The sequence below is a fragment of the Salvelinus sp. IW2-2015 genome, linkage group LG23 (assembly GCF_002910315.2).
Source record: "Salvelinus sp. IW2-2015 linkage group LG23, ASM291031v2, whole genome shotgun sequence".
In the NCBI taxonomy this organism is placed as follows: domain Eukaryota; kingdom Metazoa; phylum Chordata; class Actinopteri; order Salmoniformes; family Salmonidae; genus Salvelinus; species Salvelinus sp. IW2-2015.
Window position 1 is genome coordinate 39,643,319 of NC_036863.1, and position 25,919 is coordinate 39,669,237.

General features: G+C 40.4%; 1 protein-coding gene across 1 annotated transcript in view; it reads left to right on the forward strand.

Moving 5' to 3' along the window:
* LOC111950048 (palmitoyltransferase ZDHHC20-A-like) overlaps positions 1 to 24,774 on the forward strand; it is a 42,206-nt gene extending 17,432 nt beyond the window's left edge. Inside the window, exons 4-12 of the mRNA XM_023967381.2 lie at positions 12,764 to 12,887; positions 13,647 to 13,679; positions 13,952 to 14,072; positions 14,491 to 14,526; positions 15,162 to 15,294; positions 18,254 to 18,380; positions 18,548 to 18,634; positions 18,732 to 18,823; positions 18,910 to 24,774. Coding sequence (XP_023823149.2) covers positions 12,764 to 12,887; positions 13,647 to 13,679; positions 13,952 to 14,072; positions 14,491 to 14,526; positions 15,162 to 15,294; positions 18,254 to 18,380; positions 18,548 to 18,634; positions 18,732 to 18,823; positions 18,910 to 18,953 — 797 coding nt within the window. The 3' untranslated portion in view covers positions 18,954 to 24,774. The remainder of the gene's footprint in view (positions 1 to 12,763; positions 12,888 to 13,646; positions 13,680 to 13,951; positions 14,073 to 14,490; positions 14,527 to 15,161; positions 15,295 to 18,253; positions 18,381 to 18,547; positions 18,635 to 18,731; positions 18,824 to 18,909) is intronic.
* Positions 24,775 to 25,919: the final 1,145 nt, after the last annotated feature.

The window sequence follows — 25,919 nt, forward strand, 5'->3', positions numbered from 1 at the left end:
AATTGATGAGTTATCAAGACTAAGGCGAAATAATGGACAAGGTGCTTTTACACAACGCAGACAAATTTCTGATCTTGTTTTCACTAATGTTTTTTGACCATCAGATCAGCTCTGAAAAGAGCTAATGTGAAAAATGATTTCTGTTGCAATTGGACCAATTAGTGACAAAAAAATATAAGAACTGTGTGAACTGTCCTAACACAGCCATATGTCTTCCTCTCCAAGGTCCCAACAGTAGTTTAAGGCGCTCATTTAACTATTGAACAGCCAGTCAAAAACATTAAGGATTCAGATTTCCATTTTTAAATCTAAATTAGGCTCACAAGCTAAGGCACAGCTAAATTGCGGAAGAGCACTACCATAAGAGCTTATGAATGTTTATTGAGCATAGAAAATATTATTATTATTGTAAGAGACATCTTTACGGCACTCTGAACAGTGGGGTTGATTTAGCGAGAACCCTAAACGGTGATGGTGGTTTTTATTGCCTCTGCCCTGGCAGCACTCTGTTATAAACTGATGGACTTGCTCCTCCTTATCGGTGCATTAACCCCTGCTGTCTTCTTGTGCGCATTGTGTCTCGCTTCTCCATGCCTCTTAAATCCGGATTGTCATAATGCATTCCATGTTACCAAGTGGGTACCCTGCTTTTCCAACACTCCTTCTACTTTTTCAGCCTTCTTATTGACTGCTTTTAACGAGGACAATTGGCTGACCTTAACTGACATTACCTGACACAGCTGAATCGAGGAGAGATGACTCTCCCCTATATCTGGTTCTTGCCAGGTTTCTTATCTTTCTTTCTGCGAGAGTTTGTTCTAAGGCCTAGGCTTGCTCTTGGGAGAGTAAGCCTTGGCGTTGTTGAACTTCCGTGTAACCAAATTACTTTGTGAACGTACGTGCTGACTAACAAAGTTATAATTCATTGATCTGTACCGCCATTTCGCCTCATCAACCAATATTAGCGACCGTAGAGCAGCTGATGGGGTGCGATGGCAATAATTGGTGGAATTTTTAGGGCGAGATGAGGCACCACACAGCTTGTGTTATCAGTTAGTGCTAAGCGATTTAACGACCATTTTCAGCAATCTTTCGGTTTTATTAACAGCTAACTTGACCAACATCGTTCAATTATTGGCAATTCCATTTTGGTCCGTTTTTTTCTGCTGTCAGCTCAATGCGACAGTTTCTCTAAAAGCAATGAATTGGCTCACAGTCGAACTACGCATTTGTAGGGAGTTTGTAGTTATCCAACAGGCCCAATATGCCACATCTAGTAGAGCGCCCAGAAAATGTGGTAATTAAACTATAATCACCATAAACCATGCGTGCCTACTTGTCCGGTCGGTGTGGGGCGACACGGATTGGGGAGAGACAGGAGACACGTGTTCGAGGAGGAAGAGGCAGATGCATCTGCCACCTTGAAATTACGGATCTAAGTTCAATTATAAGTGGTATTCCAGAAGTTCAAAAGTATCTTATTTACTTTGACGAAACGGACTAAAAGTATGTTCAGACAGCTAGAGCAGGCAAGCTCTATAGAGATGAGACGACTTTGGAAATGAAACAACATAATATTACACACAAAAAGCTGAAATATATCTTATTAAAGTAATGTTATAAATTATGGGTTAAGTGATGAAGCAGTAATAGACAGTCAACTACATGTAATGCGGACTTGTAGTGTTTTTATTCTGATTGTTTCAACAGTCAACCCACATAATGCATAGTGCATTTAATGTAAAAAAAAAAAAAACAATCAACAATTCGGAAAACCAAGTTAAAAAAATATATATATATTCAAAAGACCCAAAAAGCACTAAATCGCTCAGCACTGCCACGCTGGAATTGGCTAAGGAAAATGCGCTCCATACTAAAGCGAAGACCTAGTGAGGTTTGTTTGCAAACCGAATGAAACAAATGTTTCCACCTGAGGTTGAGGGTAGTGCCTTATTTATTAACAAGCACCTGGACTGGGCGATGGTGATAGCTCTACCACTTGGCCGTGTTCAGTGTTGTATTGGGCGAAGCTTTGGAATAATTTAATGGAGAAGAGGATGCTACGGTTATATAACTAGCCCATGGAAAAAGAGATATATAAAAAAATACAAAAAAATACTAGACGTCACGTATGGTAGAGGAAAAATAACCCAAGTTCTTAGTCCCACTAGGACTCTGAACCTTGGTGAACCTGGGTGGTGACTTATTATAACCTGGGTGGGCTCACCATTATAATAAGGATGGACTACTGTACTAACGCAACAACGAAAAGACAAACATTTACAAAAGAATGGGCTCGTTCGGTCTCATTTACATTGACAGTTAAACAGAAAAAAACATTACATAATCCTCTTGTATGAACAAATAAACCGGTTTAAACCGGCTCCATTTCAAACCTACGAGTGAAAACGCATTCTTCCTGCCGAAACCAAGGAGAAGATCCAAACAGCAAGAGGTTTCACTGTGTGCCACGCTAAACTTAACTTAAAAGCAATTTCACAAAACAGAACACCACAATGTGCGAAGGCGAAATTAATGTGTATTTTACATTATAATATTGGAGTGATTCGTGCATCTTTCATACAGAAGAGAGAAAAACCAAGGACAGAGAGTTAAGATGGAAGCATACTTTTGTGCGTGATGTGTTTGGGAGTCTAATTGTGTTGTGAGGAGGTTAGAGAGACAAGCAAGCAGGGGAGAAGAGTGAGAAAGGGGATGAGAACGAAAGCAGGATATAGAGAAGAATCGCTATGAATAGCAACCTCACCTTTAAAGTAGTTATGCTGCGTGCTCCAGACTCATCGTCGTCTGAGTGTGTCCCTCTTCTTTATCCTCTTCGTCTCTCTCTCTTGCATGTGACCTCTGAACTACTTGATAACCTGAACAAAAGAGGTGGATGGAAACACAGCCGTGTTATACCTCTGGCTGTCAATCCCCGACTCTTCGTATACTGTTTCCGGTACAACCAGACGAAGCTGGGCTCAGACAGGTGTGCGAAGCAAACCTCTAAGGGAGTCTGTTTCACTCTCTGTTTCCTTTACATTCACTCCTACACAGGTCCTAGACTGACTGACTGCAATGCCCACACACTACTAGCTTCCTCTTCTTACTCTAAATGATCGTGGGGATTCTTTGAGAAAAAATATATAAGCTTTAGACAGCCACTGTGCCTTCTCAAAGTGACTCGCGTGCTTTCTACTTTGTCAGAATTCCGACGCGAAAGGAGGAGAAGGCTTGATAATACATTTAGCGCTTAATAATACATTTTGCATTGGATTGAACTTTTTCTGAAGTTTGGATTCTGGGGTAAACTCTGGACATGCATCCGGAGCAGGACTGGTTGTTTACATCAGAGATAAGGCGTTATCTTTGTAGGGACCAGATGGCTTTGGAATGTGCTGGGTGACGGAGAGGAAGTCACACGGATTGCTGTAGGGATATGGGTGGACATCTTTGGGAGATTAGGCAAATATGAGGGTTGACGGTCAGTCAGATCCTTTAAGGGGAGAATTATGGGTTTATTCCCTATTACCTTTGTCTTTCCTGTCGACCATAATAGATGTAAGATGGAGAGAAGGAGGAGTGCCTAATAGAAGTACATAGACTATGTAGTGGTGGAAACATTGTTGGTCTGTATTATTCTCTTGGAAGAACAACTTTTTTTAAGCTTTCAAAACGTCGATGACTTTTCTACTATGAAGAATTTAGAACCAAACACTTGGCGCTCGCAAGCAGGGTTTTACCACGATTTGGGTAGTCCAAAACCAGAGAGGGTCCAGACTCAGTGGAGCTGGACTGCGAACAGAACAAAAGGAAGGCACATTCCGACACCTGTCTTCCACTCATTTTGACATTCTTGGGAGATGAGAATCGTAGCTGAACAATATATAGGACACGGACCTAAGAGCTTGAGTTTATTCGGTAGGACCATTGTGTAATGACCTGTCGCAAATATCTGGTGCAGGTAGGTTCCAAAAGGACAGGTCCCGAGTTGGAGTTTTTTCCTTTCTGCGAGATCCAGGAGTGTAAATACAGATGATAGGGCAGTTCTAGGAGCTAGTGAGTAAAATAAAAATGGAAAAAAAAATGAAAAAATAAGATATTCAAACACTGAGTACGGAGATTAGCAGTATAGCAATAAAGAAGAGGTTGGTTAGATTGCCCTGTTGGGTGGAGAACATACAGATTATGTGGAAACAGGGAAGACTAAGTGGAATAATTTTGGTAATGTGGGTTATCAACAACGTGGAATTTGAGGCACAATACTGGTAATAAGAAATTAAGTCATCGATTTCCAGCTAAATCATTTGCAGACGCTTATAGTATAGGTCTTTAATACAGGCAGTTAGTACCCATGACCAATTCATATATCCGTGGAAGTGGTAGCGCTACCTAGAATAGTTAATAGGGGGTGTGTCATTATAGACGGGAATGAAGAAATATAAAACACCCTTAGACACAGTTTGGGATAAATAACTATCAAGTACTGGCGACGACTTGATTTTCGCCAAGCGAGCTAGGGATGTTTAAAAAAAGCACGAGTCACTGAAACGAAGCCACAAGCATTCTACAATTCCGTCGAATTATGGGGAATTAATTGAGGATTAGCTACAAACAAGGACTGGGTGACGTGAGGTACATTGAAGAAATTTCTCCGGCTTTTGGGGCAGGTTTTTGAAACCTGTTTGAATCAAAACCCATTGTGGGGCTTGAGATGAAATAGCAGCAAAGATGTTTAGTGCGAAATATAAATCCCGCTCACTTCGCAGACGTTGCGAGGTTAATACAGACACAGTGAAAGTCGACTAACAGTGGTTTCAATGGCCAAGGTAAGACAAAGAAACGCAGCGACAAAACATCAAGCGTAACGGAGATAATCTCAATCTAAAACAGGGAGCAATCGGAACATTGGAAGAATGAAGGGTATATGGGTGATTATGAGCCATGCTGCAATTCGAGAGAATTCCGGCTAAACAAAGGCGTTTTGCATCTTTTTCAAAGAGCGAACAAAATCCTTTTGAGAGTAGCAGGAGAGGAAAGTCCACATTCGGTGATATAGCTTGGTGTCGAATACGATAGCGGCTCATAGAGATTACAGTTTCTTGTTGAAGGAAACACGTATGACAGTCTACCCAACGTTCAATATAGAGGCAGGGTAATCAAATATACGTTCTCGTAGGATGAGAAGCGAAATGGCTAAATTGACACAGGAAAATATTTGGGTGGAAAACTAGGCGAAATGCCCATGGTGGGAATGGAATTCTAAGGTAACAAATTAAAATAAATCGTCCAAACACTCTTTTTTGGAGCTGGATCCATGGAATGGGGGTCTTTATCGTATTTTTTGTTTTTTTAGATTTTTACGATATGTTTTTTATATTTTACGTATTAATTAGCAAATGGGTTACTTATATATACTATTTATCTTTATATCTATTATGGCTGTATAGTTTACAAAAAAATACTATAAATTTTGGTGGCCATAAATGGGGTGGGTCCGATAAGGTATGGGGCTTGTTTCAGTGTGTTTTACCTACGGTTGTCACACACACAAAACACACATTTACCGTTACAAATATGCAATTAGTGGTGTGATACGGGATTTATTTTGGATGGGTCTTTCAAATTCAGTTGTAATTGGGTATGCAAAGGATGGAAATGTTTGGAAGGTTCTTTAAATGGTTTCTGAAGGACAGGAAAAGTTAAAGGGAGAGGAAATATTTAATGGGTCGAATGTCCGTATCCTGACTTTCTTGTAAGGCCTGACCAGATCTCAGTTAAGGAATGATTAGAACGGTGGGATCTAATTATAAAATGAATGAGAACACCAGTTTCTGTTCGATTTATACCATTGCTTTATGAGATACTATTATTCCTTATGGATTATCAAGAGTTTGTGAATTCCAGTTGTTGGGGTAAAATTTCGAATGGCGGTTGTTATTTTATTAAATGTTTTTGAATCACAATGTGAAATCATGTGTTTGAAAGAAAGTTACCAAGTTCCTGGGTCCTGGTCTTTGGGTAAATAACCAAATTCATTTGTTCAGTCTGCATAGAGATGGAAAATATATGTTAAATAGGTGTTGACAGTTAACTCCAAATTGTTGTTGATATTGTGAATTGCTGATTTCATTTTGATCATGTTCGATAACAAATTTACAACGATTGGGGATTTATGGAGTGTGGATTCCCGGATGGGTGGGTTTGCTACTTCCTATCTGTAACTCTTCGAAGGTCGCCAGTTAAAATAAAGGAGTATGAACTAATTTTGAAAATGGTTCAACAGTAACAGTAGTTTGTTATGCATCTGACATAATTGAAGTCAGAAGTTTACATCACTTAAGGTGTGGAGTCATTTAAAACTCGTTTTTCAACCATCAACACATTCTTTGTTAACAAACTACTGTTTTGGAAGTTTGTTAGGGACATCTACTTTTTACATGTCAAGTCATTTTTCCAAAAATTTTTAACAGACAGGTTATTTCACTTTATAAATTCACCCGTATCACAAATCCAGTGGATTTTCAGAAAGTTACATACACTAGTTGACTGTGCCTTTAGACAGCGTGAGAATAATTCCAGAAATGATGTCATGCTTTTAGAAGCTTGTGATAGGCTTAATTGAACATCCATTTGATCAATTGGAGGTGTACCTGGTGGATGTATTTCAAGGTCCTACCTTCAAACTCAGTGCCTCTTTTTGCTTGACATCATGGGAAATCAAAGAATCGGCCAATACTCATAAAAATAATTGATAGACCTCACAAGTCTGTTATTCTTGGAGAGCAATTTCCAAACCCTGAAAGGACCATGTTCATCTGTACAAACAATAGTATGCAATATAAACCCAGAGACCACCGTAGCCGTCATTCCGCTCAGGAGGAGACGCATTCTGTCTCCTAGGAGATGAACGTATTTTGGACGAAAAGTGCATATCCAATCCAGAACAACAGTCAAAGGACCTTGTGGTGCTGGATTGAAACGGGTCCAAACTATCTATACGCCACCAGTTAAACGATCCTATATCGACATCAAATGAAGGCCGCTCAGCAAGGAAAGAAGCCACTGCTCCAAAAACAGCCATAAAAAAGCCAGACTACGGTTTGCAAACTGCCCTAGGACAAGATCGTACTTTTGGAGGGAAATATTCCTCTGGTCTATGAAAACAAAAAAGACTGTTTGGCCATAATGACCCATCGTAGCTTGGAAGGGAAAAGAGAGGGGAGGGCTGCAGCCCGAAGAACACCATTCCAACCATGAAGAACGGGGTGGCAGCATCATGTGTGGCGGTGCTCTTGCTGCAGGAGGACTCGGTGCATTTCACAAAATAGATGGCATCGTGAGGAAGGGAAATGATGGGATTATATTGAAGCAAAATCTAAGACTCAGTTTAGGACAGTTAAAAGCCTTGGTCGGCAAATGGGTTTCAAATGGAACAATTGACCCAAGCATGCTTCCACAAGTATGTTGGCAAATGTTCGAAGGACAACAAAGTCAATGTATGTAGAGTGGCCATCACCAACAGCCTGACCTCAAATCCATATAGAATAATTGAGGGCAGAAACTGTAAAAGTGTCTGGCGAGAAACTGACTCATTACACCAACTCTGTCAGAGGGAATCGGGCAAAAAAAATGGTGGACGCGCTACCCAAAACGTATTTTGACCCAAGTTAAACAATTTTTAAAGGCAATGCTACCCAAATACTTAAATTGAGTGTTATTGTTAAACGTCTGACCCACTGGGAATGTGATTTGAAAGAAATAAAGCTGAAATAAATTTCTCTCTACTATATTCTGACATATTGCACAATTTCTTAAAATTAAAATTTTGGGATCCAAACTGGACTTGCAAGACAGAATTTTTTATTAAGGATTTAAATGTCGAATTGAAACGGAGTTTAATTTATTGGCTAAGGGTAGTAAACTACTTCAAACTATCGGCTTAGAATGATAAAGTGCCGGGAGAATGTCACACTGCCAACCAATAGACTAAGTATCAGAGATGCCGATCCCATACCAGGAACCATGGTAAGGCCCGGAATTCACCATCCGGTCATAAGGCCTAATCAACTCCCGAGATCTAGGGCTCGTGTTAACCGATGTGAAATGGCTAGCTAAGTTAGAGGCGGTGCGCGCTGAATAGCGTTTCCAAACGTTCACTGGTCGTCTGAGACTTGGAGTGGTTGTCCCTCTTGCTCTCGCATGGGGTAAACGCTGCTTCGAGGGTGGCTGTTGTCGTTGTGTTTCTGGTTCGAGCCCCGGGAGGAGCGAGGAGAGGCGATGGAAGCTATACTGTTACACTGGCAATATAAAGTTGTCCTATAAGGACATCCAATAGTCAGAAGGTATATAATACAAATGGTATAGAGAGAAATAGTCTATCCTATAATAACTACAACCTAAAACTTCTTACCTGGGAATATTGAAGACTCATGTTAAAGGAACCACCAGCTTTCATATGTTCTGAGAAAGGAACTTAAACGTTAGCTTTCTTACATGGCACATATTGCACTTTTTACTTCTTCTCCAACACTTTGTTTTTGCATTATTTAAACCAAATTGAACATGTTTCATTATTATTTGGGCTAAATTGATTTTATTGATGTATTATATTAAGTTAAAAGTGTTCATTCAGTATTGTTGTAATTGTCATTATTACAAATACATTTTAAAAATTGGCCGATTAATCGGTATCAGCTTTTTTTGTCCTCCAATAATCGGTATCGGTGTTGAAAATCCTAAAATCGTCGATCTCTGTTACCAGCCTCAGAAATTGCAGCCAAAAAATAAATGCTACAGAGGTCAAGTAACAGACATCTCAACATCAACTGTTCAGAGGGACTGTGTGAATCAGGCCTTCATGCTGCAAAAAACACTACTAAAAGGACACCAATAAGAAACACGAGCAATGGATTTGTATAACACTTGTTTTGGTTACTACATGATTCCATGTGTTATTTCATAGTTTTGAGGTCTTCACTATTATTCTACAATAGTAAAAATTAAGAAAAACCCTGGAATGAGTAGGTGCATCCAAGCTTTTGGTGTGTTTTATTTATATATATATATATGAGTAAACATTAAGAACAGATTTCCAAGAGAGACTGACTACATGACAGCTATGATCCCATATAGATGTCACATTTTAAATCCACTTCAATCAGTCTAGATGACGGGGAGGAGACAGGTTAAAGAAGGATTGTTAAGCCTTGAGACATTTGATACATGGACTGTGTATGTGTGCCATTCAGAGGGTGAATGGGCAAGACAAAAGATTAAGTGCTTTTAAAGGAGGWGCCAGGCGTACCAGTTTGTGTCAAGAACTACATCGCTGCTGGGGTTTTAACTCTCCCTTGTGTATCAAAAATCGTCATCCAGCCAACTTGACAACTGCCTGGGAAGCATAAGTCAACATGGGTCAAGCATAAGTCAACAAAGCTTTTGACACCTTGTAGAGTCCATGTCCCAACGAATTGATGCAGTTCTGAGGGMAAAAGGGGAGGGTGCAACTTAATATTAGGAAGGTGTTCCTAATGTTTGATATATATGTGTGTGTGGACACCTCTTCAAATAAGTGGATTCTGTTATTTCAGCCACACCTGTTGCTGACAAGTGTCCACATACTTTTGGTAACGTTGTGCATCTCTAGCTCTCAGATATAGCTTGGGCGGTTATACCATGGTATTTGGAAAAAGCCATGGGATGGTTTTTYAATACTGTCAACTATTTCTTTGAAGTTTTTCCAATACATGTGAATATTTGTAGCACCTTTTTAAGTTAACCGCTGCTGTCAACTTGTGTAATAAGTTAARAGATGACAGATTGCGTTTTTCATTTCACCCATCACATTATTTTACGTTATGAAGCTTACTGTAGTTGCCCAGAACAGTCAYGTGTTTCTTTGTAAATGGAGAAAGCGAGATGAGGTGAGTGTATAGCGTTCTATCGCTGAGGCCCTGAGGTGCACATGAGGTGATGAAGCTACTTGTATGCCATACACTACTAAAAATTTGCCATCTCACATCTTATGGCTTTCTGTCAGAGGTCTGGAAGAGTTCTGTACAGCTGCCATTTTTTTCACCTCGCTTCCTGCTAACGTTTCTTTCTTTTTTTCTTTCTCTGTTCTCTCATCTGCTCCATGTACACATTCTGCTCTTCCTTCAGAAAAGCATGCATCAACTTTTATTTACACCATTTCTCTCGTTCATTTTAACTTGTCAATGTCCACACTCACACAAAATGACATTCGGTAGCTGCTAGCTATGCTTGTGTAACTTTGAGCTGGATTTGCCGATCTTTGCAGTTATTTTGTTTTTGCTCGTTAGCATTTATCTAACTGCGCCTTTTGATTTTGCTAATATTTTTTCAGCATCATGGTAGAGGCCCAATGGACTGCCCCCTTGTGTGCCATGTTGGTAATACAGTAAATGGAGAAGACAGTGTGACGCTATGAAAATCTGGATCTGCCCAAGCCTTTTATAGCTGTAATTTGTATTATTGTATTTTATATACTGAACTTTTGCTTTGCGTTCCTTGGGGTGTTTTGTAGAGATTAGACCCCTTGTTTTGTCACATGGCGCTCGCCCAATGGTGGTAATCTATGTTATGGTACAGAAACACAGGTATGAAGAGTTTCTGCGCATATTCTGTGTGCCCAAGCCGCCCTGACCTCGCTTGTATTTTGTGTAGTTACGTTGTATTTATATAGTGATTTTTGTAGACTAAGACCCGTGATTGTACTCCTGCAATGCGTGATATCTACTGGTATGCTGGTGTATCATGTATCCGGTTACTGTAACGATCTGGATACTGCTAACCCTCAGTGTATTGGTTATGAAAGGGGATTTTCTTGTCCTGTCTCTCAAACTCAAGTAACTTTCTTTTGTTGCAACTATTTCCTAAGAGTGTTTCCCTCTAATTTCTACAGATGCCATTTGTCCGTAATTCGCTGCTCTGAGACTAGCCTATGTTATGCCGCGTTGTATTTGAGAACATCCTAGTTATGGTTTCATACCCTCACTGAGCGCGTGCTTCTGTTGCTTCGGATCAGTTCTTCTGTGTCCTTCCCAAATCAGTGGGATGAAGGAAGCCGGTATGCGAAGGAGGAAATCAGACACTCTTAGCAGGGAGATCCTGAAGAAGGTGCAGCGGGTAGGCATTCCTGTCTATACACCGCCACTCGGGACAGGAGCGTGAGAATGTTTACTGCCACCACCCCCAACTCCCTTGTGTACTCTTTCATACAAGGTTGCCCAATTAGAATGATGTGCTATTTTATCGTATTTGGGATACTCAGTCGGGTTCCCAAATTATGGCATCCTTTGATATAAGATGTGAAAAAGACTGTAGTAAATGTACAATTTACTGGCTATTTCAGTTGTATGATCATGCAATGGATGCATATTAATATCATATTACAGGATTGCTCAGAGATTTTTTGTTTACAGTGTCATTAAAAGAATCTCAAAGCTAGGTGTCAATGTATTGGCAACTTCCTTGGGTTTTCAATTTCTCCGGCCTTACCCTCTTCGATACTTTTGATTGTTCCGGCACCTCGTTTCGATTACTGTTTTCCGGCACCCTCTTCGAGGATAATAGCATTTAGGCACTGAGCTTTTTTTCTAGTGTTTTTATGAGATTGAAGAAACACATTGGGAGGGATCTTGGAGCATTCCTGCATACAGAATCTTTCCAGATCCTTGATACCCCTCATCTGCGCTTATGGACTGCCCTCTTCAATTCAAACCATAGGYTTTCAATGGGGTTCATGTCCGGAGACTGAGATGGCCATTGAAAAATGTTGTTTTTGTGGTCAATAAACAATTTCTTTGGATTTTAATTAGTGCTTGGGGTTATTGTCTTGCTGGAAGAGCCACTTGTGACCAAGTTTCAGCTTCTTGGCAGAGGCAACCAGGTTTTTGGCTAAGATGCCCTCCTGTGTGGCGCAGCAGTCTAAAGCATTGCAGCTCAGTGCTTGAGGTGTCACAACACAGACCCTGGTTCAAATCCAGGCTGTATCACAACCGGCCATGATTGGGAGTCCCATAGGGCGGCGCACATTTGGCCCAGTGTCGTCCGGGTTTGGCTGGTGTAGGCCGTCATTGTAAATAAGAATTTGTCCTTAACTTACTTGCCTAGTTACATTWAAAAAAATACTTCACCTCCAGGCGTTACATTTGTTGTTTGCTCTCAAAGGCTTTTTTTCTGGAAAACCTTCCAAAGAGCCTATTGGCATGGAGTTGGCGTGTAATTGGAGACTTGGTGACCTGAAAATGCAACAAAGTTCTGTAATTGTCCACCTTTGGCCCTTGGTTTTGTCTTTGCCTGCCAAACCATCTTCCTCACTGTGCGTGGGGACAACATACACTTGCGTCCAATACCAGGCAAGTTTACCACTGTTCCAGTGGTTTTAAACTTCCTAATAGTGTTATTTAATTATTATTTTTTATAAGGTCAACAACCATTTTGTCTCTTCGTTTGGGAGCGCTTTGCCTTTTCCCATGGGGATGGATGACAAAAGGATTTTACATGCATGTACCACATTTTTATACCCCAGTGAAACAACAGGAAGCCATGGAAGGCCACAATACAGTTATTTAAGCTGAGAGAGAAAAAAGTAGAATGTTAATGCAGATATATTTTGTTTGATTGTATTTATAAGTATCTTTAGGAGTGCCAATAATTTAAAAATGACTTGTTAAACAAAATCTATTTCACTAGGCAATTGTATTAGTATAAAATAATATTTCCATATTGACTGTAGTTGAAACACAAGCTTTGGATTTAATGATTGATCAGGTGTATGTGTTCTCCACAGCCGTCCGGTACTGTGACAACTGTCTGGTGATCAAACCCGACCGCTGCCACCACTGCTCCACCTGTGACATGTGAGTTCAGTTCAATTACTGTGGGGTTCAGAGGAGATGCACCATGGGGTTTTACGTGGCGTCTTTTTGGGTGCTTCAACTCCAAAGTAATATACTCTAGGGTGTTCACCCATAAAAGGATTAATTCATTCAAGGTTTATACAAATGTCCGCTCAATAGAGAATTCTGTCAGAAAAACACGTGTCCAAACCCCATGTCTTTACTATATGTGACCCGTGACTCTGTGTGTGTGTGTATATGTATGTATGTATGTATGTATGTATGTATGTATATATATATATATATATATATATATATATATATATAYACACATACATATATATCAAATTATTTTCAATGAAATCCGCTGTATATTAAAATTAAATAGGGATGAAATGTATATTTATTTACAAAGCTAAGAGACTGAATTTCAATATCCACCCTCCGCGAAAACAATCTGTTCCTATTTTCATTTTGTATTTCGGAGTCCTTCCCTTTAAATCGCCATAGAAACGCCCCTCTCAACATAGCTTGATTGCCATTATAGGCTATGAAATCCAAAGATCTCAGGTTGCTTTACTGTTGGCATGACACAGGAGTGATGGTAGCGCTCACCTATCAAGTTGATTTCAATTGGTCCAACCAGAAGAAATGGTACCACCTCACAACGSCAAATATGGAAGACGGTACAACCAAGAGCGGCGCAGTCGAAACTAGCAACGTCCTATATACTTTCTTYCACGTTGTTTTTCATGCTGTCATACTCTCCCTCTCTCTCAGGTGTGTACTGAAGATGGACCATCACTGTCCATGGTATGTAACGGTCCATTCATGAAGTATAGATGCTTAGCAAAGTACACTCATGACCATACCGCTCAAACATACGCCTGCCTTCATTTGAAGTCTATTGTTAAAACTGACTTGATAGTGATTTGGATCAGTGGAGAGTTTCATCCTGTCCATTCTACTGCATGAGCATATTTGATCTGTCTGGTATAGTGATGTGGAAAGGATTACTCCGCTCTCAGAAGGAGACCGAGCAGCACAAGCCACGTTGACTTTTGTTTTCTCTGTTTCTCTCTCAGGGTGAATAACTGTGTTGGATTTTCAAACTACAAGTTCTTTGTCTTGTTTCTGGCCTACTCCATGCTATATTGTGCATTCATCGCCGCTACCGTCCTGCAGTATTTCATCAAATTCTGGACAGTAAGTAATACTGTAGCTGCCTGTCCTTTCTTCCTTAACTAGCTAGAACTTAGTTGAGTGTTAACCAATGAAAGCAGTAAGATCCCTGATAGCATGTTCCAATTAGCCAATACCCCAAATCCTCTACATAAACCACCTCAAACTTGAGCAGTCTGCATGTCAGGRGAAATTAGTGTGAATCTGGTTTATATTTAGCTGTGTGGTTTGCAGTAGGGTATAGTGTGGAAAGGGGGGAGGGAACATGTGCAATTGTGCTAACATTCTGGAGGATATTGAGCAGGTGCCGATAGTTTTGTAATCCTGTTCTTCTCTTTTTTTTTTCTTTTTTTTTCTTGTCCTTTTTATATCTCTGTAAGATAGTTGCACGTTCTTAATGTCTGCACTAATCGTCTGCCTGTCTCTAATACTTTGCCTAAAGCTTTGCCGATGGAGATCTGTTGGGGATTGTCCTCAGGTAAAATGCGAGATTGTCACCATCTGATCATTGTGGTTCGTCAAAAAGAAAGGTTGCACTTCTTAGAGTAGCCTATTGTCACTAAGGAAAGGTCAAGAAGCTCAACCCATAATGGCATTCGCAAGGCTTCTGTCTCTCAGAAGTACAAATTGCTGTTGACGGATTCTCTTCAGTATGTGTCAAACACTGTTGTCTTGCAACTTAAGCCGTTGTCTTGCAACTTAAGCCGTTGTCTTGCAACATAAGCCGTTGTCTGTTCCCCCTTGAGTGGTAAGACTAGGCCTCTGTCCTTGCTTGTGTTATATGCTGCCTTGCTCGTGACAATGAATGTCCACTGTCATCTTGGCCAAACTGAGGGCGAGTGTGGAGTCGGACAGGGTTGGTTGTTCAGCATGTCGTATTGTGCGTAACAACCAAAAGGTCTGTACTGTATGTAGTACCTTCTGGAGCCATTCACTTGAACAGTCATGTAGGCTAAGCGTCTGCTACTCCAGATTGAGGTCTTCATAGGTCATTTTACAACTGACTGATGTGTCATATCCTGTGTGTCTGTGCAGAAGGTGAACGTTACTACTGTATGTGGCGGATGAAGAGTATGACGTCACTAACGGCTCCTCTCTCTCTCTCCCCTCAAGAATCAGCTGCCTGACACTCACGCCAAATTCCACGTGTTGTTTCTGTTTTTTGTGGCGGCCATGTTCTTCATCAGCATCCTGTCGCTTTTCAGCTACCATCTCTGGCTTGTGGGAAAGAACAGGACCACCATAGGTAGCTGCCATGCCTCACTATACTCAACACAGTAACTCATCCACTATCGTCTTGATTGTTGACACCTTTTTATTGTTGGTTATAATTAGTGATTCAGAACCTATTCTCTGACTTTCTTTTTTCTTGACATGGTCAAATAACTTGAGCATAAATTGGGAACTTTTTTTCTTCTAATTTGGCACACAGAAACTCGATGGCATGGGTAACATGGTCCAAAAGAATGGCACCAATTGGCCTATTTGTGGCGCTGTTATAAGCAGTCTCATGTAAACCCTCATAGCCTTCGCCCTRTTTGACCTAGAGACTTGAAACCAATTGTATGTAAACTCAGCAAAAAAAAGAAACGTCCTCACTGCCAACTGTGTTTATTTTCAGCAAACTTTACATGTGTAAATATTTGTATGAACATAACAAGATTCAACAACTGAGACATAMACTGAACAAGTTCCACAGACATGTGACTAACAGAAATGGTATAATGTTTCCCTGAACAAAAGGGGGGGGTCAAAATCAAAAGTAACAGCACTGCAGTGTCATCTCCTCATGGACTGCACCAGAATTGCCAGTTCTTGCTGTGAGATGTTACTCCTCTCTTCCACCAAGGCACTGCAAGTTCCCGGACATTTCTGGGGGGAATGGCCCTAGCCCTCACCCTCTGATCCAACAGGTCCCAGACGTGCTCAATGGGATTGAGGTCCGAGCTCTTTCGGCCATGGCAGAACACTGACATTCCTGTATTGCAGGAAATCACGCACAGAACGAGCAGTATGGCTGGTGGCATTGTCATCGGGAGGGTCGTGTCAGGATGAGCCTGCCAGGAAGGGGTACCACATGAGGGAGGAGGATATCTATTGTGGACAGTCTGAGCACTGATGGAGGGATTGTGCGTTCCTGGTGTAACTCGGGCAGTTGTTGTTACCATCCTGTACCTGTCCCGCAGGTGTGATGTTCGGATGTACCGATCCTGTGCAGGTGTTACATGTGGTCTGCCACTGTGAGGACGATCAGCTGTCCGTCCTGTCTCCCTGTAGCGCTGTCTTAGGCGTCTCACAGTACAAACATTGCAATTTATTGCCCTGGCCACATCTGCAGTCTTCRTGCCTTCTTGCAGCATGCCTAAGGCACRTTCACGCAGATRAGCGCGCACAGACTGATTTCCAGCTATGACTCCCAGTGCCAAAACTCAAAATTCTTCCTTGTTGGGGAGAAACAAGCCTAAAATCTCGAACAAAGACTGTTGACATCTAGTGGAGGCCATAGGAATTGCAAACTGGGAGCCGGATTTAACATTGACCCTATACGTTCTAATGGAAGAGCATGGGATCTCAAACCAATCMGTTTTTTKTTKTTGTTCTTTGGATTTTCTCCTACCATATCAATTGTGTTATAGTCTCATGCATTATTTTAACATTTCTACAAACTTCAAAGTGTTTTCTATCCAATGCTACCAATTTATATGCTTATCCTGGCATCTGGGCCTGCGTAACTGGCAGTTTACTTTGGGCACGTCAATCAGAAAGGAAGTGGAGAAAATAGAGGCCTAGCCTGAAGTTAGGCTCATTACATCAGTCTTTCATTTTATGGAGAGATTATTATTATTATTATTTATTTTTTATGCCGCATTCAAATATAGCCACACTGTACCTAATAGATGCACATTAGTGCTAATGCAAAAATATATATATATATTTCTCATGAACCATAAKTCCGATTGACAACAGGTTTGGTATATAGACCCAATAAGTTAGCCTGTAATGAATTTGAGAATGTTTCGTTGCTGAATTCTTAGTTGGCCACATTACACCACTAGATGGCACCATATCTCACCAGGGCTATAAGAAATGAACTGATGGACATGGGGCCATGAAATTTGGGCAGACTCTCTTATCCACAGCAACTTACAGGAGCAATTAGGTTTAAGTGCCTTGCTCAAGGGCACATCAACAGTCCCCCCCCCAACTAGTCGGCTCGGGGATTTGAACCAGTGACCTTTCAGTTACAGGCCAAATTCTCTTAAACGCTTGGCTACCTGCTCTATATAATAACTGTGAATATAAAGTCACTGCAACCTTAGATGGCTGCACCAGACCGGTTGGTGGCTCTATAGATGTCATTAGCACCAGTGGCACCATGAGATACTARAGCAGTAACTATTGATCAGGTGGACTTTGTCTCATGCAAATGAATGTTAGATTTTWATTGTGCAGATGAATAATGTGAAATATYGTGATTACTTTCTGTGTAATCATATTGTTGCCGTATTATGTGGCCTGAACATAGTGAAAAGTGTGTCATTTATTTGGGAAAGTAGAAGTTCTGCCGCTTGTGCAGTCAGCGTATTACAGCTGTGAAAGTATACTGAATTTTTATTTATTTTATTAAAGCTAATATGGAGTGTACCAACTGAGATTGAAGTAATTAACAAACAGATTTTTGACAAAATAAAGTCCCAGAATTCAAAATATAGCCTACCAATACACCACCGGAGGTTGGTGGCATGTTAATTKGGGAGGAAGGGCTCATGGTAACTGCTGGGGCAGGATTAAGTGGAATGGTATCAAATGCATGGTTTMAATGTGTTTTCCATTCCGTTCGCTCCGTTTCCAGCCATTATTATAAGTCGTTGTCTCAACAGCCTCCACTGCAATACGCTGAAAATATTTCAAGTCATAAACCATTAGTCAAATTGACCACAGAATTGGTTAATACACTCAATACATTAAGGACTTTAAGAATGATTACTTGCTGCATTCAAAGATACAGCACTAGACTTAACTTCACTTATGTCATCCTTGTGGTATTGAGCGATAAACATGGTCATGTTTTCACGGATTGTACTTAAATGAAGATGGTTTCTACTGTACATATTGCTGCTTTGTTATCCAACTTATCTTGTCTCCTTTGTCATCCTGTGAACCCTGTTCATTGTTGCTTGCAACTAATATTTGTTTTATTTCAGAGGCTTTCAGGGCTCCTGTCTTCAGAAATGGCCCAGACAAGAATGGCTTCTCTCTGGGATTCAGTAGGAACATGGCWGAGGTCTTTGGAGACCAGAAGAAGTACTGGATGTTTCCCATCTACACCAGGTGAAAACACAAAGTCACCTATCCATCTATTCTGTTGGAGCTTAATAATAGTTTTGCTTCTTAGTCAGTACTGCCTTTTAGTCAATAAAAACCTAGTTTGAGTTTCACTGTAGGTATTTAAATGCCTAATGTCTACCCCCCCTTGTGCTCTCCTTTCTCTCTGTCAGTCACGGTGATGGTAACAGTTTTGTCACCCGGTTGGTGAACTTAGATCCTGAGCAGATAGCTGTGGGCCTCCAGATCAACGGCAAAAGGTTATTCATGGTTTCTTGGTTTGACTTCTTTCATTCCTGATTCAGTAAATGATCTCGCCTCATTCATGAAGTTAATACCGGCCTTGTCCTGAAACAGCTCTGTAGATGGTCCTGCAAGCCCCAAGCATGTCCTTGGCGACACCATCAACCACATTGASGATCATCAGGATGGCAGCTTCGACAAAACTGGTATGTAGATCCCTGTGATGTCATGTAGCCCTGTGTCTGTGAGCTGCCTGAACCTTGACCTCTTACCTCTCACCCTTGTGTTTCAGACGTAGCCGAGACGGTCACAGTCACCATAGAGAGCGAGTCATAGACAGGTAAGCCTATGGATGACTCCYGCTGAAGTGTGCGCGTTTCCTACAGAGCTTAGAGAGGAAACTGATGACCGTCCATGATCTTTGATTACCAGTCGGCTCAAAACTGCCAAGAGACAACTGAGCCATCAACTGTGATGCCTTACAGCCAGCAGAATCTGTCTAAACAAAAAACCACCCCTTATCACCTGCAGCACCCCTACTACCATGGACAAATGTCAAGTAACAGCTCTTGTATGGACATATTTTCTWTTGCCATTCTTACATCCACCAAACAGCATTCCTGGTATGATGGACACAACCTGGACAGTCATGGACGCTACATCAGCCATCTAAGTCCTCACCAAGCGCATACTCTCTGACACTTCATCTTTGTTTTTAACCAAAGCTTTTTTTTGTAACTATGATTAATCTCTGGGACTACTCTGTTATTCAAGCCAAAAAAAGAAGACTCTTTGCACTAGGTTAGGTTATTTCAGGAAAAGTGCAGGAAAATAATTRCTTTACACTTATACACCTCAGTYGAATTAGTATTCACTTTCTTTATTGGAAAAAAGGAAGGGAGTTTACTRTTTCTTACCCCAGAAACTCAGTTACTGGTTTTGATTGGGTTAAGCCCAGGGAATACAATGTTCAGGGCCTCAAGACGCAACGTCTCAGTTGACTGTAGTGTGTGTTTGTGTACTGTATGCACTGTATGCACTTTACATTTGAACCCTGTGGAGGGCGCTAAGCATATCCATTGATTTCAACAGGCCATACAGTCTTACAGGTGGTTTGCATGAAAAAAGGCTTTGTAGGACCCTATGCCAAATACTTTCCTGCTCAACATCATCGTAACTTAAAGCTAGAACACTTTGTTTTTGGCATTATAAATTAATGATATATATCCATTGATTCTTGAATATAACCTATAAATGATTYGTGAGCTTAGTTCAACTGTCATACCCCTACAGATTTTTTACTATGTTTGTAAACAACGTAAATGTAAACTCATTTACATTTAGCTTCAGAAAATGGTTAAAACTATCCTTTTTATATTTTTGACGGTAAGTCCTTGCATCCATAGCTCTGTCTATGAATTTGAGTGGTTACATTTCTCCAGGCCCATCCCTCAGCTTTTTACCAAAACAGAGGYGGGGTAACACTTTGTCATTGTTTCAACTGCTGATTCTAGCTTTTAAATGTGCCTTCAGTTAAGTTGTTCAGATTTTTTTTGTTCTGTCGTATGGAAGGACAAAGGTTAAGTACAGTGCCATAGTAAATGGTTCACCTTAGCATGGTGTAATTACTTTAACATTTCTGTTTGCAATTTTAAACTGTTCATTTTTGCTAATACACATTTGAAGTGTCATGACCCTAATGACGCAGGGCCAAATCCTAACTCTAGATGCATGTTTTGCAAAATTGTGATCTACAGTACCGGTCAAAAGTTTGGACACACCTACTCATTCCAGGGTTTTTCTTTATTTTTACTATTTTCTACATTGTAGAACAACAGTGAAGATATCAAAACTATGAAATAACACATGGAATCATGTAGTAACCAAAAGTTTTAAACAAATCAAAATATATTTCAGATTCTTCAAAGTAGCCACCCATTGCCTTGACAGCTTTGCACACACTTGGCATTTTCTCAATCAGCTTCATGAGGAATGCTTTTCCAACAGTCTTGAAGGAGTTCCCACGTATGATGGGCACTTGTTGGCTGCTTTTCCTTCACTCTGCGGTCCAACTCATCCCAAACGGGTTGAGGTCAGGTGATTGTGGAGGCCAAGTCATCTGATGCAGCACTCCATCACTCTCCTTGGTCAAATAGCCCTCACAGCCTGGAGGTGTGTTTTGGGTCATTGTCCTGTTGAAAAACAAATTATAGTCACAATATGCGCAAACCAGATAGTATGGCGTATWGCTGCAGACTGCTGTGGTAGCCATGCTGGTTAAGTGTGCCTTGAATTTGAAAATCACTGAAGGKGTCACCAGCAAWGCACCATCACACCACCTATATGCTTCACTGTGTGAACCACACATGYAAAGATCATCCGTTCACCTACCCTGCGTCTCACAAAGACATGGCGGTTGGAACCMAAAATCTCACATTTGGACTCATCAGACCAAAGGACAGATTTCCCCCGGTCTAAAGTCCATTGCTTGTTATTCTTGGCCCTAGCAAGTCTCCTTAATGGTGTCCTTTAGTAGTGGTTTCTTTGCATCAATTTGACCATGAAGACCTGATTTCACGCGGTCTCTGAACAGTTGATTTTGAAATGAGTCTTACTTGAACACTGAAGCGTTTTTTTGGGCTGCAATTTCTGAAGCTGGTAACTCTAATGAACTTATCCTCTGCAGCAGAGGTAACTCTGGGTTTTCCTTTCCTATTGCGGTCCTCATGAGAGCCAGTTTCATCATAGCGCTTGATGGTTTTTGCGACTGCACTTGAAGAAACTTTTGAAGTTCTTAATTTTCTGCATTGACTGACCTTCACTTCTTAAAGTAATGGACTGTTTCTCTTTGCTTATTTGAGCTGTTCTTGCCATTAATATAGACTGGGTCTTTTACCAAATAGGGCTATCTTCTGTATACCCCTCTACCTTGTCACAACAACTGATTTGGCTCAAACTCATTAAGAAAGAAAGAGAAATTCCACAAATTAGCTTTTAACGAGGCACACCTGTTAATTGAAATGCATTCCAGGTGACTACCTCACAAAGCTGGTTGAGAGAATTCATGAGTGTGCAAAGCTGTCAAGGCAAAGGGTGGCTACTTTGGAGAATCTCAAATATAAAATATTTTGATTTGTTTAACTTTGGTTACTACATGATTCCATATGTTATTTCATAGTTTGTTTTCACTAGTCTGCAATGTTGAAAATAGCAACAACAAAAAAACTTGTGAGTAGGTGTGTCAACTTTTGACTGGTACTCTGTGACAAGTTTATCGCTTTCATCTCAAGAATTTGGTTGGGACTCAACACGCAGTGCATTCGGAAAGTTTTCAGAACCCTTTAATTTTTCCACATTTTGTTACGTTACACCCTTTGTTCTAAAATTGATTTGTCATTTCTTCCCCCCCTCAGTCTACACACACTACCCCATATTCACAAAGCAAAAATGGGTTTCAAGACATTTCTGCACATGTATAAAAAATGTAAATGAAATCACATGAACATAAGTATTCAGACCCTTTACTCAATACTTGGTTGAAGCACCTTTGTAATTGCTGCCAGTCTCGAGTCTTCGTGGGTATGACGCTACAAGCTTGGCACACCTGTATTTGGGGAGTTTCTCCCGTTCTCTTCTGCAGATCCTCTCAAACTCTGTCAGGTTTGCTTGGGAGCGTCACTGCACAGCTATTTACAGGTCTCTCCAGAGATGTTAGATTGTGTTCAAGTCTCGGCACTGGCTGGGCCACTCAAGGACATTCAGAGACTTGTCCCGAAGCCACTCCTGCGTTGTCTTGGCTGTGTGCTTAGTTAGGGTCATTGTCCTGTTGAAAGGAACTTATATATATATATATTTCACCTTTTTATTTAACCAGGTAGGGTAAATGAGAACTTGTTCTCAACTGATATCTATGAGGGTGACCGTGTTTACGGATTTGGGGTTGTACCTGGTGGGTTCATTGATCATTTGTGTGAGATTTAGGGCATCAAGCTTAGATTGTAGGATGGCCGGGGTGTTAAGCATGTCCCAGTTTAGGTCACCTAGCAGCACGAGCTCTGAAGATAGATGGGGGGCCAATCAATTCACATATGGTGTCCAGGGCACAGCTGGGGGCAGAGGGTGGTCTATAGCAAGCGGCAACGKTGAGAGACTTGTTTCTAGAAAGGTAMATTTTTAAAAGTAGAAGCTCAAATTGTTTGGATACGGACCTGGCTAGTAAGAACTCTGCAGTATATTGCAACACCACCCCCTTTGGCAGTTCTATCTTGTCGCAAGATGTTGTAGTTAGGGTTGGAMATTTCWGGGGTTTTGGTGGTCTTCCTAAGCCAGGATTCAGATGGCTAGGACATCCGGGTTGGCAGAGTGTGTTAAAGCAGTGAATAAAACACATTTAGGGAACCCTCGATCCTGACTAGTCTCCCTGTCACTGTAAAACATCCCCACAGCATGATGATGCCACCTCCAKGCTTCACCATAGGGATGGTGCCAGGTTTCCTCCAGAGGTGACGCTTGGCATTCAGGCCCAAATAGTTAAATCTTGGTTTTGGTGGTTCCAAACTTCTTCCATTTAAGAATAATGGCTGCCACTGTGTTCTTGGGGGGGACCTTCAATGCTGCAGAAATGTTTTGGTACCCTTCTCCAGGTCTGTGAATCGACACAATCCTCTCTCAGAGCTCTACAGACAATTCCTTCAATGTCATGGCTTGGTTTTTGCTCTGACATGCAGTGTCAACTGTGGGACCTTTTTATATACGTAGGTGTGTGCCTTTCCAAATCATGTCCAATCAATTGAATTGACCACAGGTGGACTCCAAGTTTTAAACATCTCAAGGATGATCAATGGAAACAAGATGCACCTGAACTCCATTTCCAGTCTCATAACAAAGGGTCTGAATACTTATGTAAATAAGGTATTTGTTTTTATCCATTTTAGAATAAGGCTGTAATGTAACAAAAAGGGGGAAGGGTTCTGAATACTTCCCGAATGCACTGTATACAGTGAGCTCCAAGTATTGGGACAGTGGCACACTTTTTGTTGTTTTGGCTCTGTACTCCAGYACTTTGGATTTGAAATGATACAATGAGGTTAAAGTGCAGACTGTCTGCATTCATTTGAGGGTATTTTCCTCCACATCGGGTGAACCGTTTAGAAATTACCACACTTTTTGTACATAGGCCCCCGCACATTTTAGGGGACTAAGTGAATTTGTTCCAAAACATTTGGAGGTATATTTAAAGTTTTGTATTTTGTCCCATATTCCTAGCACACAATGATTACATCAAGCTTGTGACTCTCTATAAACTTGGTGGATGCATTTGCTGTTGGTTTTGGTTGTTTCAGATTTTGTGCCCAATAGAAATGAATCTGAAATAATGTATTGTCATTTTTAGAGTCACTTTTATCGTATATAAGAAATAGAATGTTTTTAAACACTTCTATATTAATGTGTATGCTACCATGATTATGGATAGTCCTTAATGAATTACCAAAAGTGCTGTAATTTCTAAACTATTCTCCCGATTTTTAATAATGAAAATACCCTCAAATTTAAGCTGTCTTTTTTTTTTTATCCAAAATGCTGGAGTACAGAGCCAAAACAACATGTCGCTGTCCCAATACATTTGGAGCTTCACTGTAGTTTAACACTGTACAGGTTTGTTATTTCATGAAGTATTTGTTTACGCTTTTAAGTTTGTTTTTCCATTGTTTCTATTGCTTTTGACACCTTTCTGTGTTTGCAAACATTGGCGCACGAGGGCGACGCTGCAAGTTGGTAGCGGAACACGGGAGTTCTTACAGAACATGCTGCTTAAGAGTGCATATCACACTACTTTTGGAGTATAGTTGGATTTTAAGGCTCGTAATAATGTCCTGTTTAATATGTTTGTCATCGCAAATCAACTGCATTACACTTCAACCAGTAAAATGGCTCTTTGGCTAGCTTTTGCTACAGCCTAWATCAATGAGCGTTAGCATTCTAGCTAACTGCTACATTCAAAATAGTTATTTTGCAAAGATCACAACCAAATATCATCTTAACTACTGTTCAAGAAAATGTCTAAACATCCATTGTAAGCGTATGAGAACCTAAATGTATTTTGTTTAGTACGAATAAAAACGTAAATTCAGGCAGATGGCTTTCTTACTCCTGCCAAGAGTCGTACGTGACGTCAGTGTGTCGTGTACTGGAAAAGGGTCTATTGTCCCCATTGCCTTGTATTGTTTTTAGACGTTTCTTTTTCTTCTTTTTTTTTAAGGGACTTGTATCTGTAAAGATATCTRTAAAGTATCACTTTCACAGGCAATAAGGAAGACTTTTAACATCAAACAATTAAACTTACTTGGGAAATGTGTTTGAACTCAACCTCAATCTTTGAGAATATGGAATAGCTACGTGTTCACGTTATGCAAAACACACTTCTTAAATTTCTGTCTTGTATCTGATGTGTCTAACTTTGTCTGGTGTCCAAAGATAAAGAAAAAGGAAGGCTTTGAACAAAATGTTTTTAAAAGCACATTTTCCATGACGAATGCTGCTTTCTTTGATACTGATGATGATCCTAATTTCTAGCAATTCTATTTTTTTGTCGGGAAAAATGTACAATGTTGAACATGTACAGCAATATTTAATGTATTGAACCAGATTTGTTAATACCGGTAGGCCAGTTTCCATGTGCAGTCTTACATCATGTCAGTATGGACGCAGGCCACCCAAGAGAAGGGTAGAGCTAGGCATCACATCTCAAAGGAGAAATTCTTTATTTCAGAAGCTCTGCGATCAGGTTTCTACATTTCCAACTGACTATGATCTGTGTTTGGAATGTACAAGCTGTTTTGTTTACTGGGTGCATATATGATGGTATAACACCCTATTGTGGAGTGAAAGCATCATGGCTTTAACCTTCTAGTTTGATTAACTTGCATTAATGACAGATATTTTGCGCTACRTTGTATAGTCACAAAATTTGTCCAAGTTTTCGTGGCTCGATTTCCTTTTTTATTAATATTACTATTTTATTGAATCTGTTTGCATGTGTTAGTATTTTCTAACGACATTTGTAGGACCCTGTCAACCAAAACTGTATAATGTTTTTATTTTTATGTACTCTAAATTGGGAAATGGTCTGCACAAAGTTTCGTATGTCTAATACAATTAAATGTGTATGTATTATTGTGTACATTTTTAATAAATGTTTAATGCATTCAAATACTTGATTTAATGGATTCTTACATGGTTAGAAACGATGTTGGTTGCCCATTTTTAGACTTGATTACCCTAGGCCTAGATGGTGCCATGATC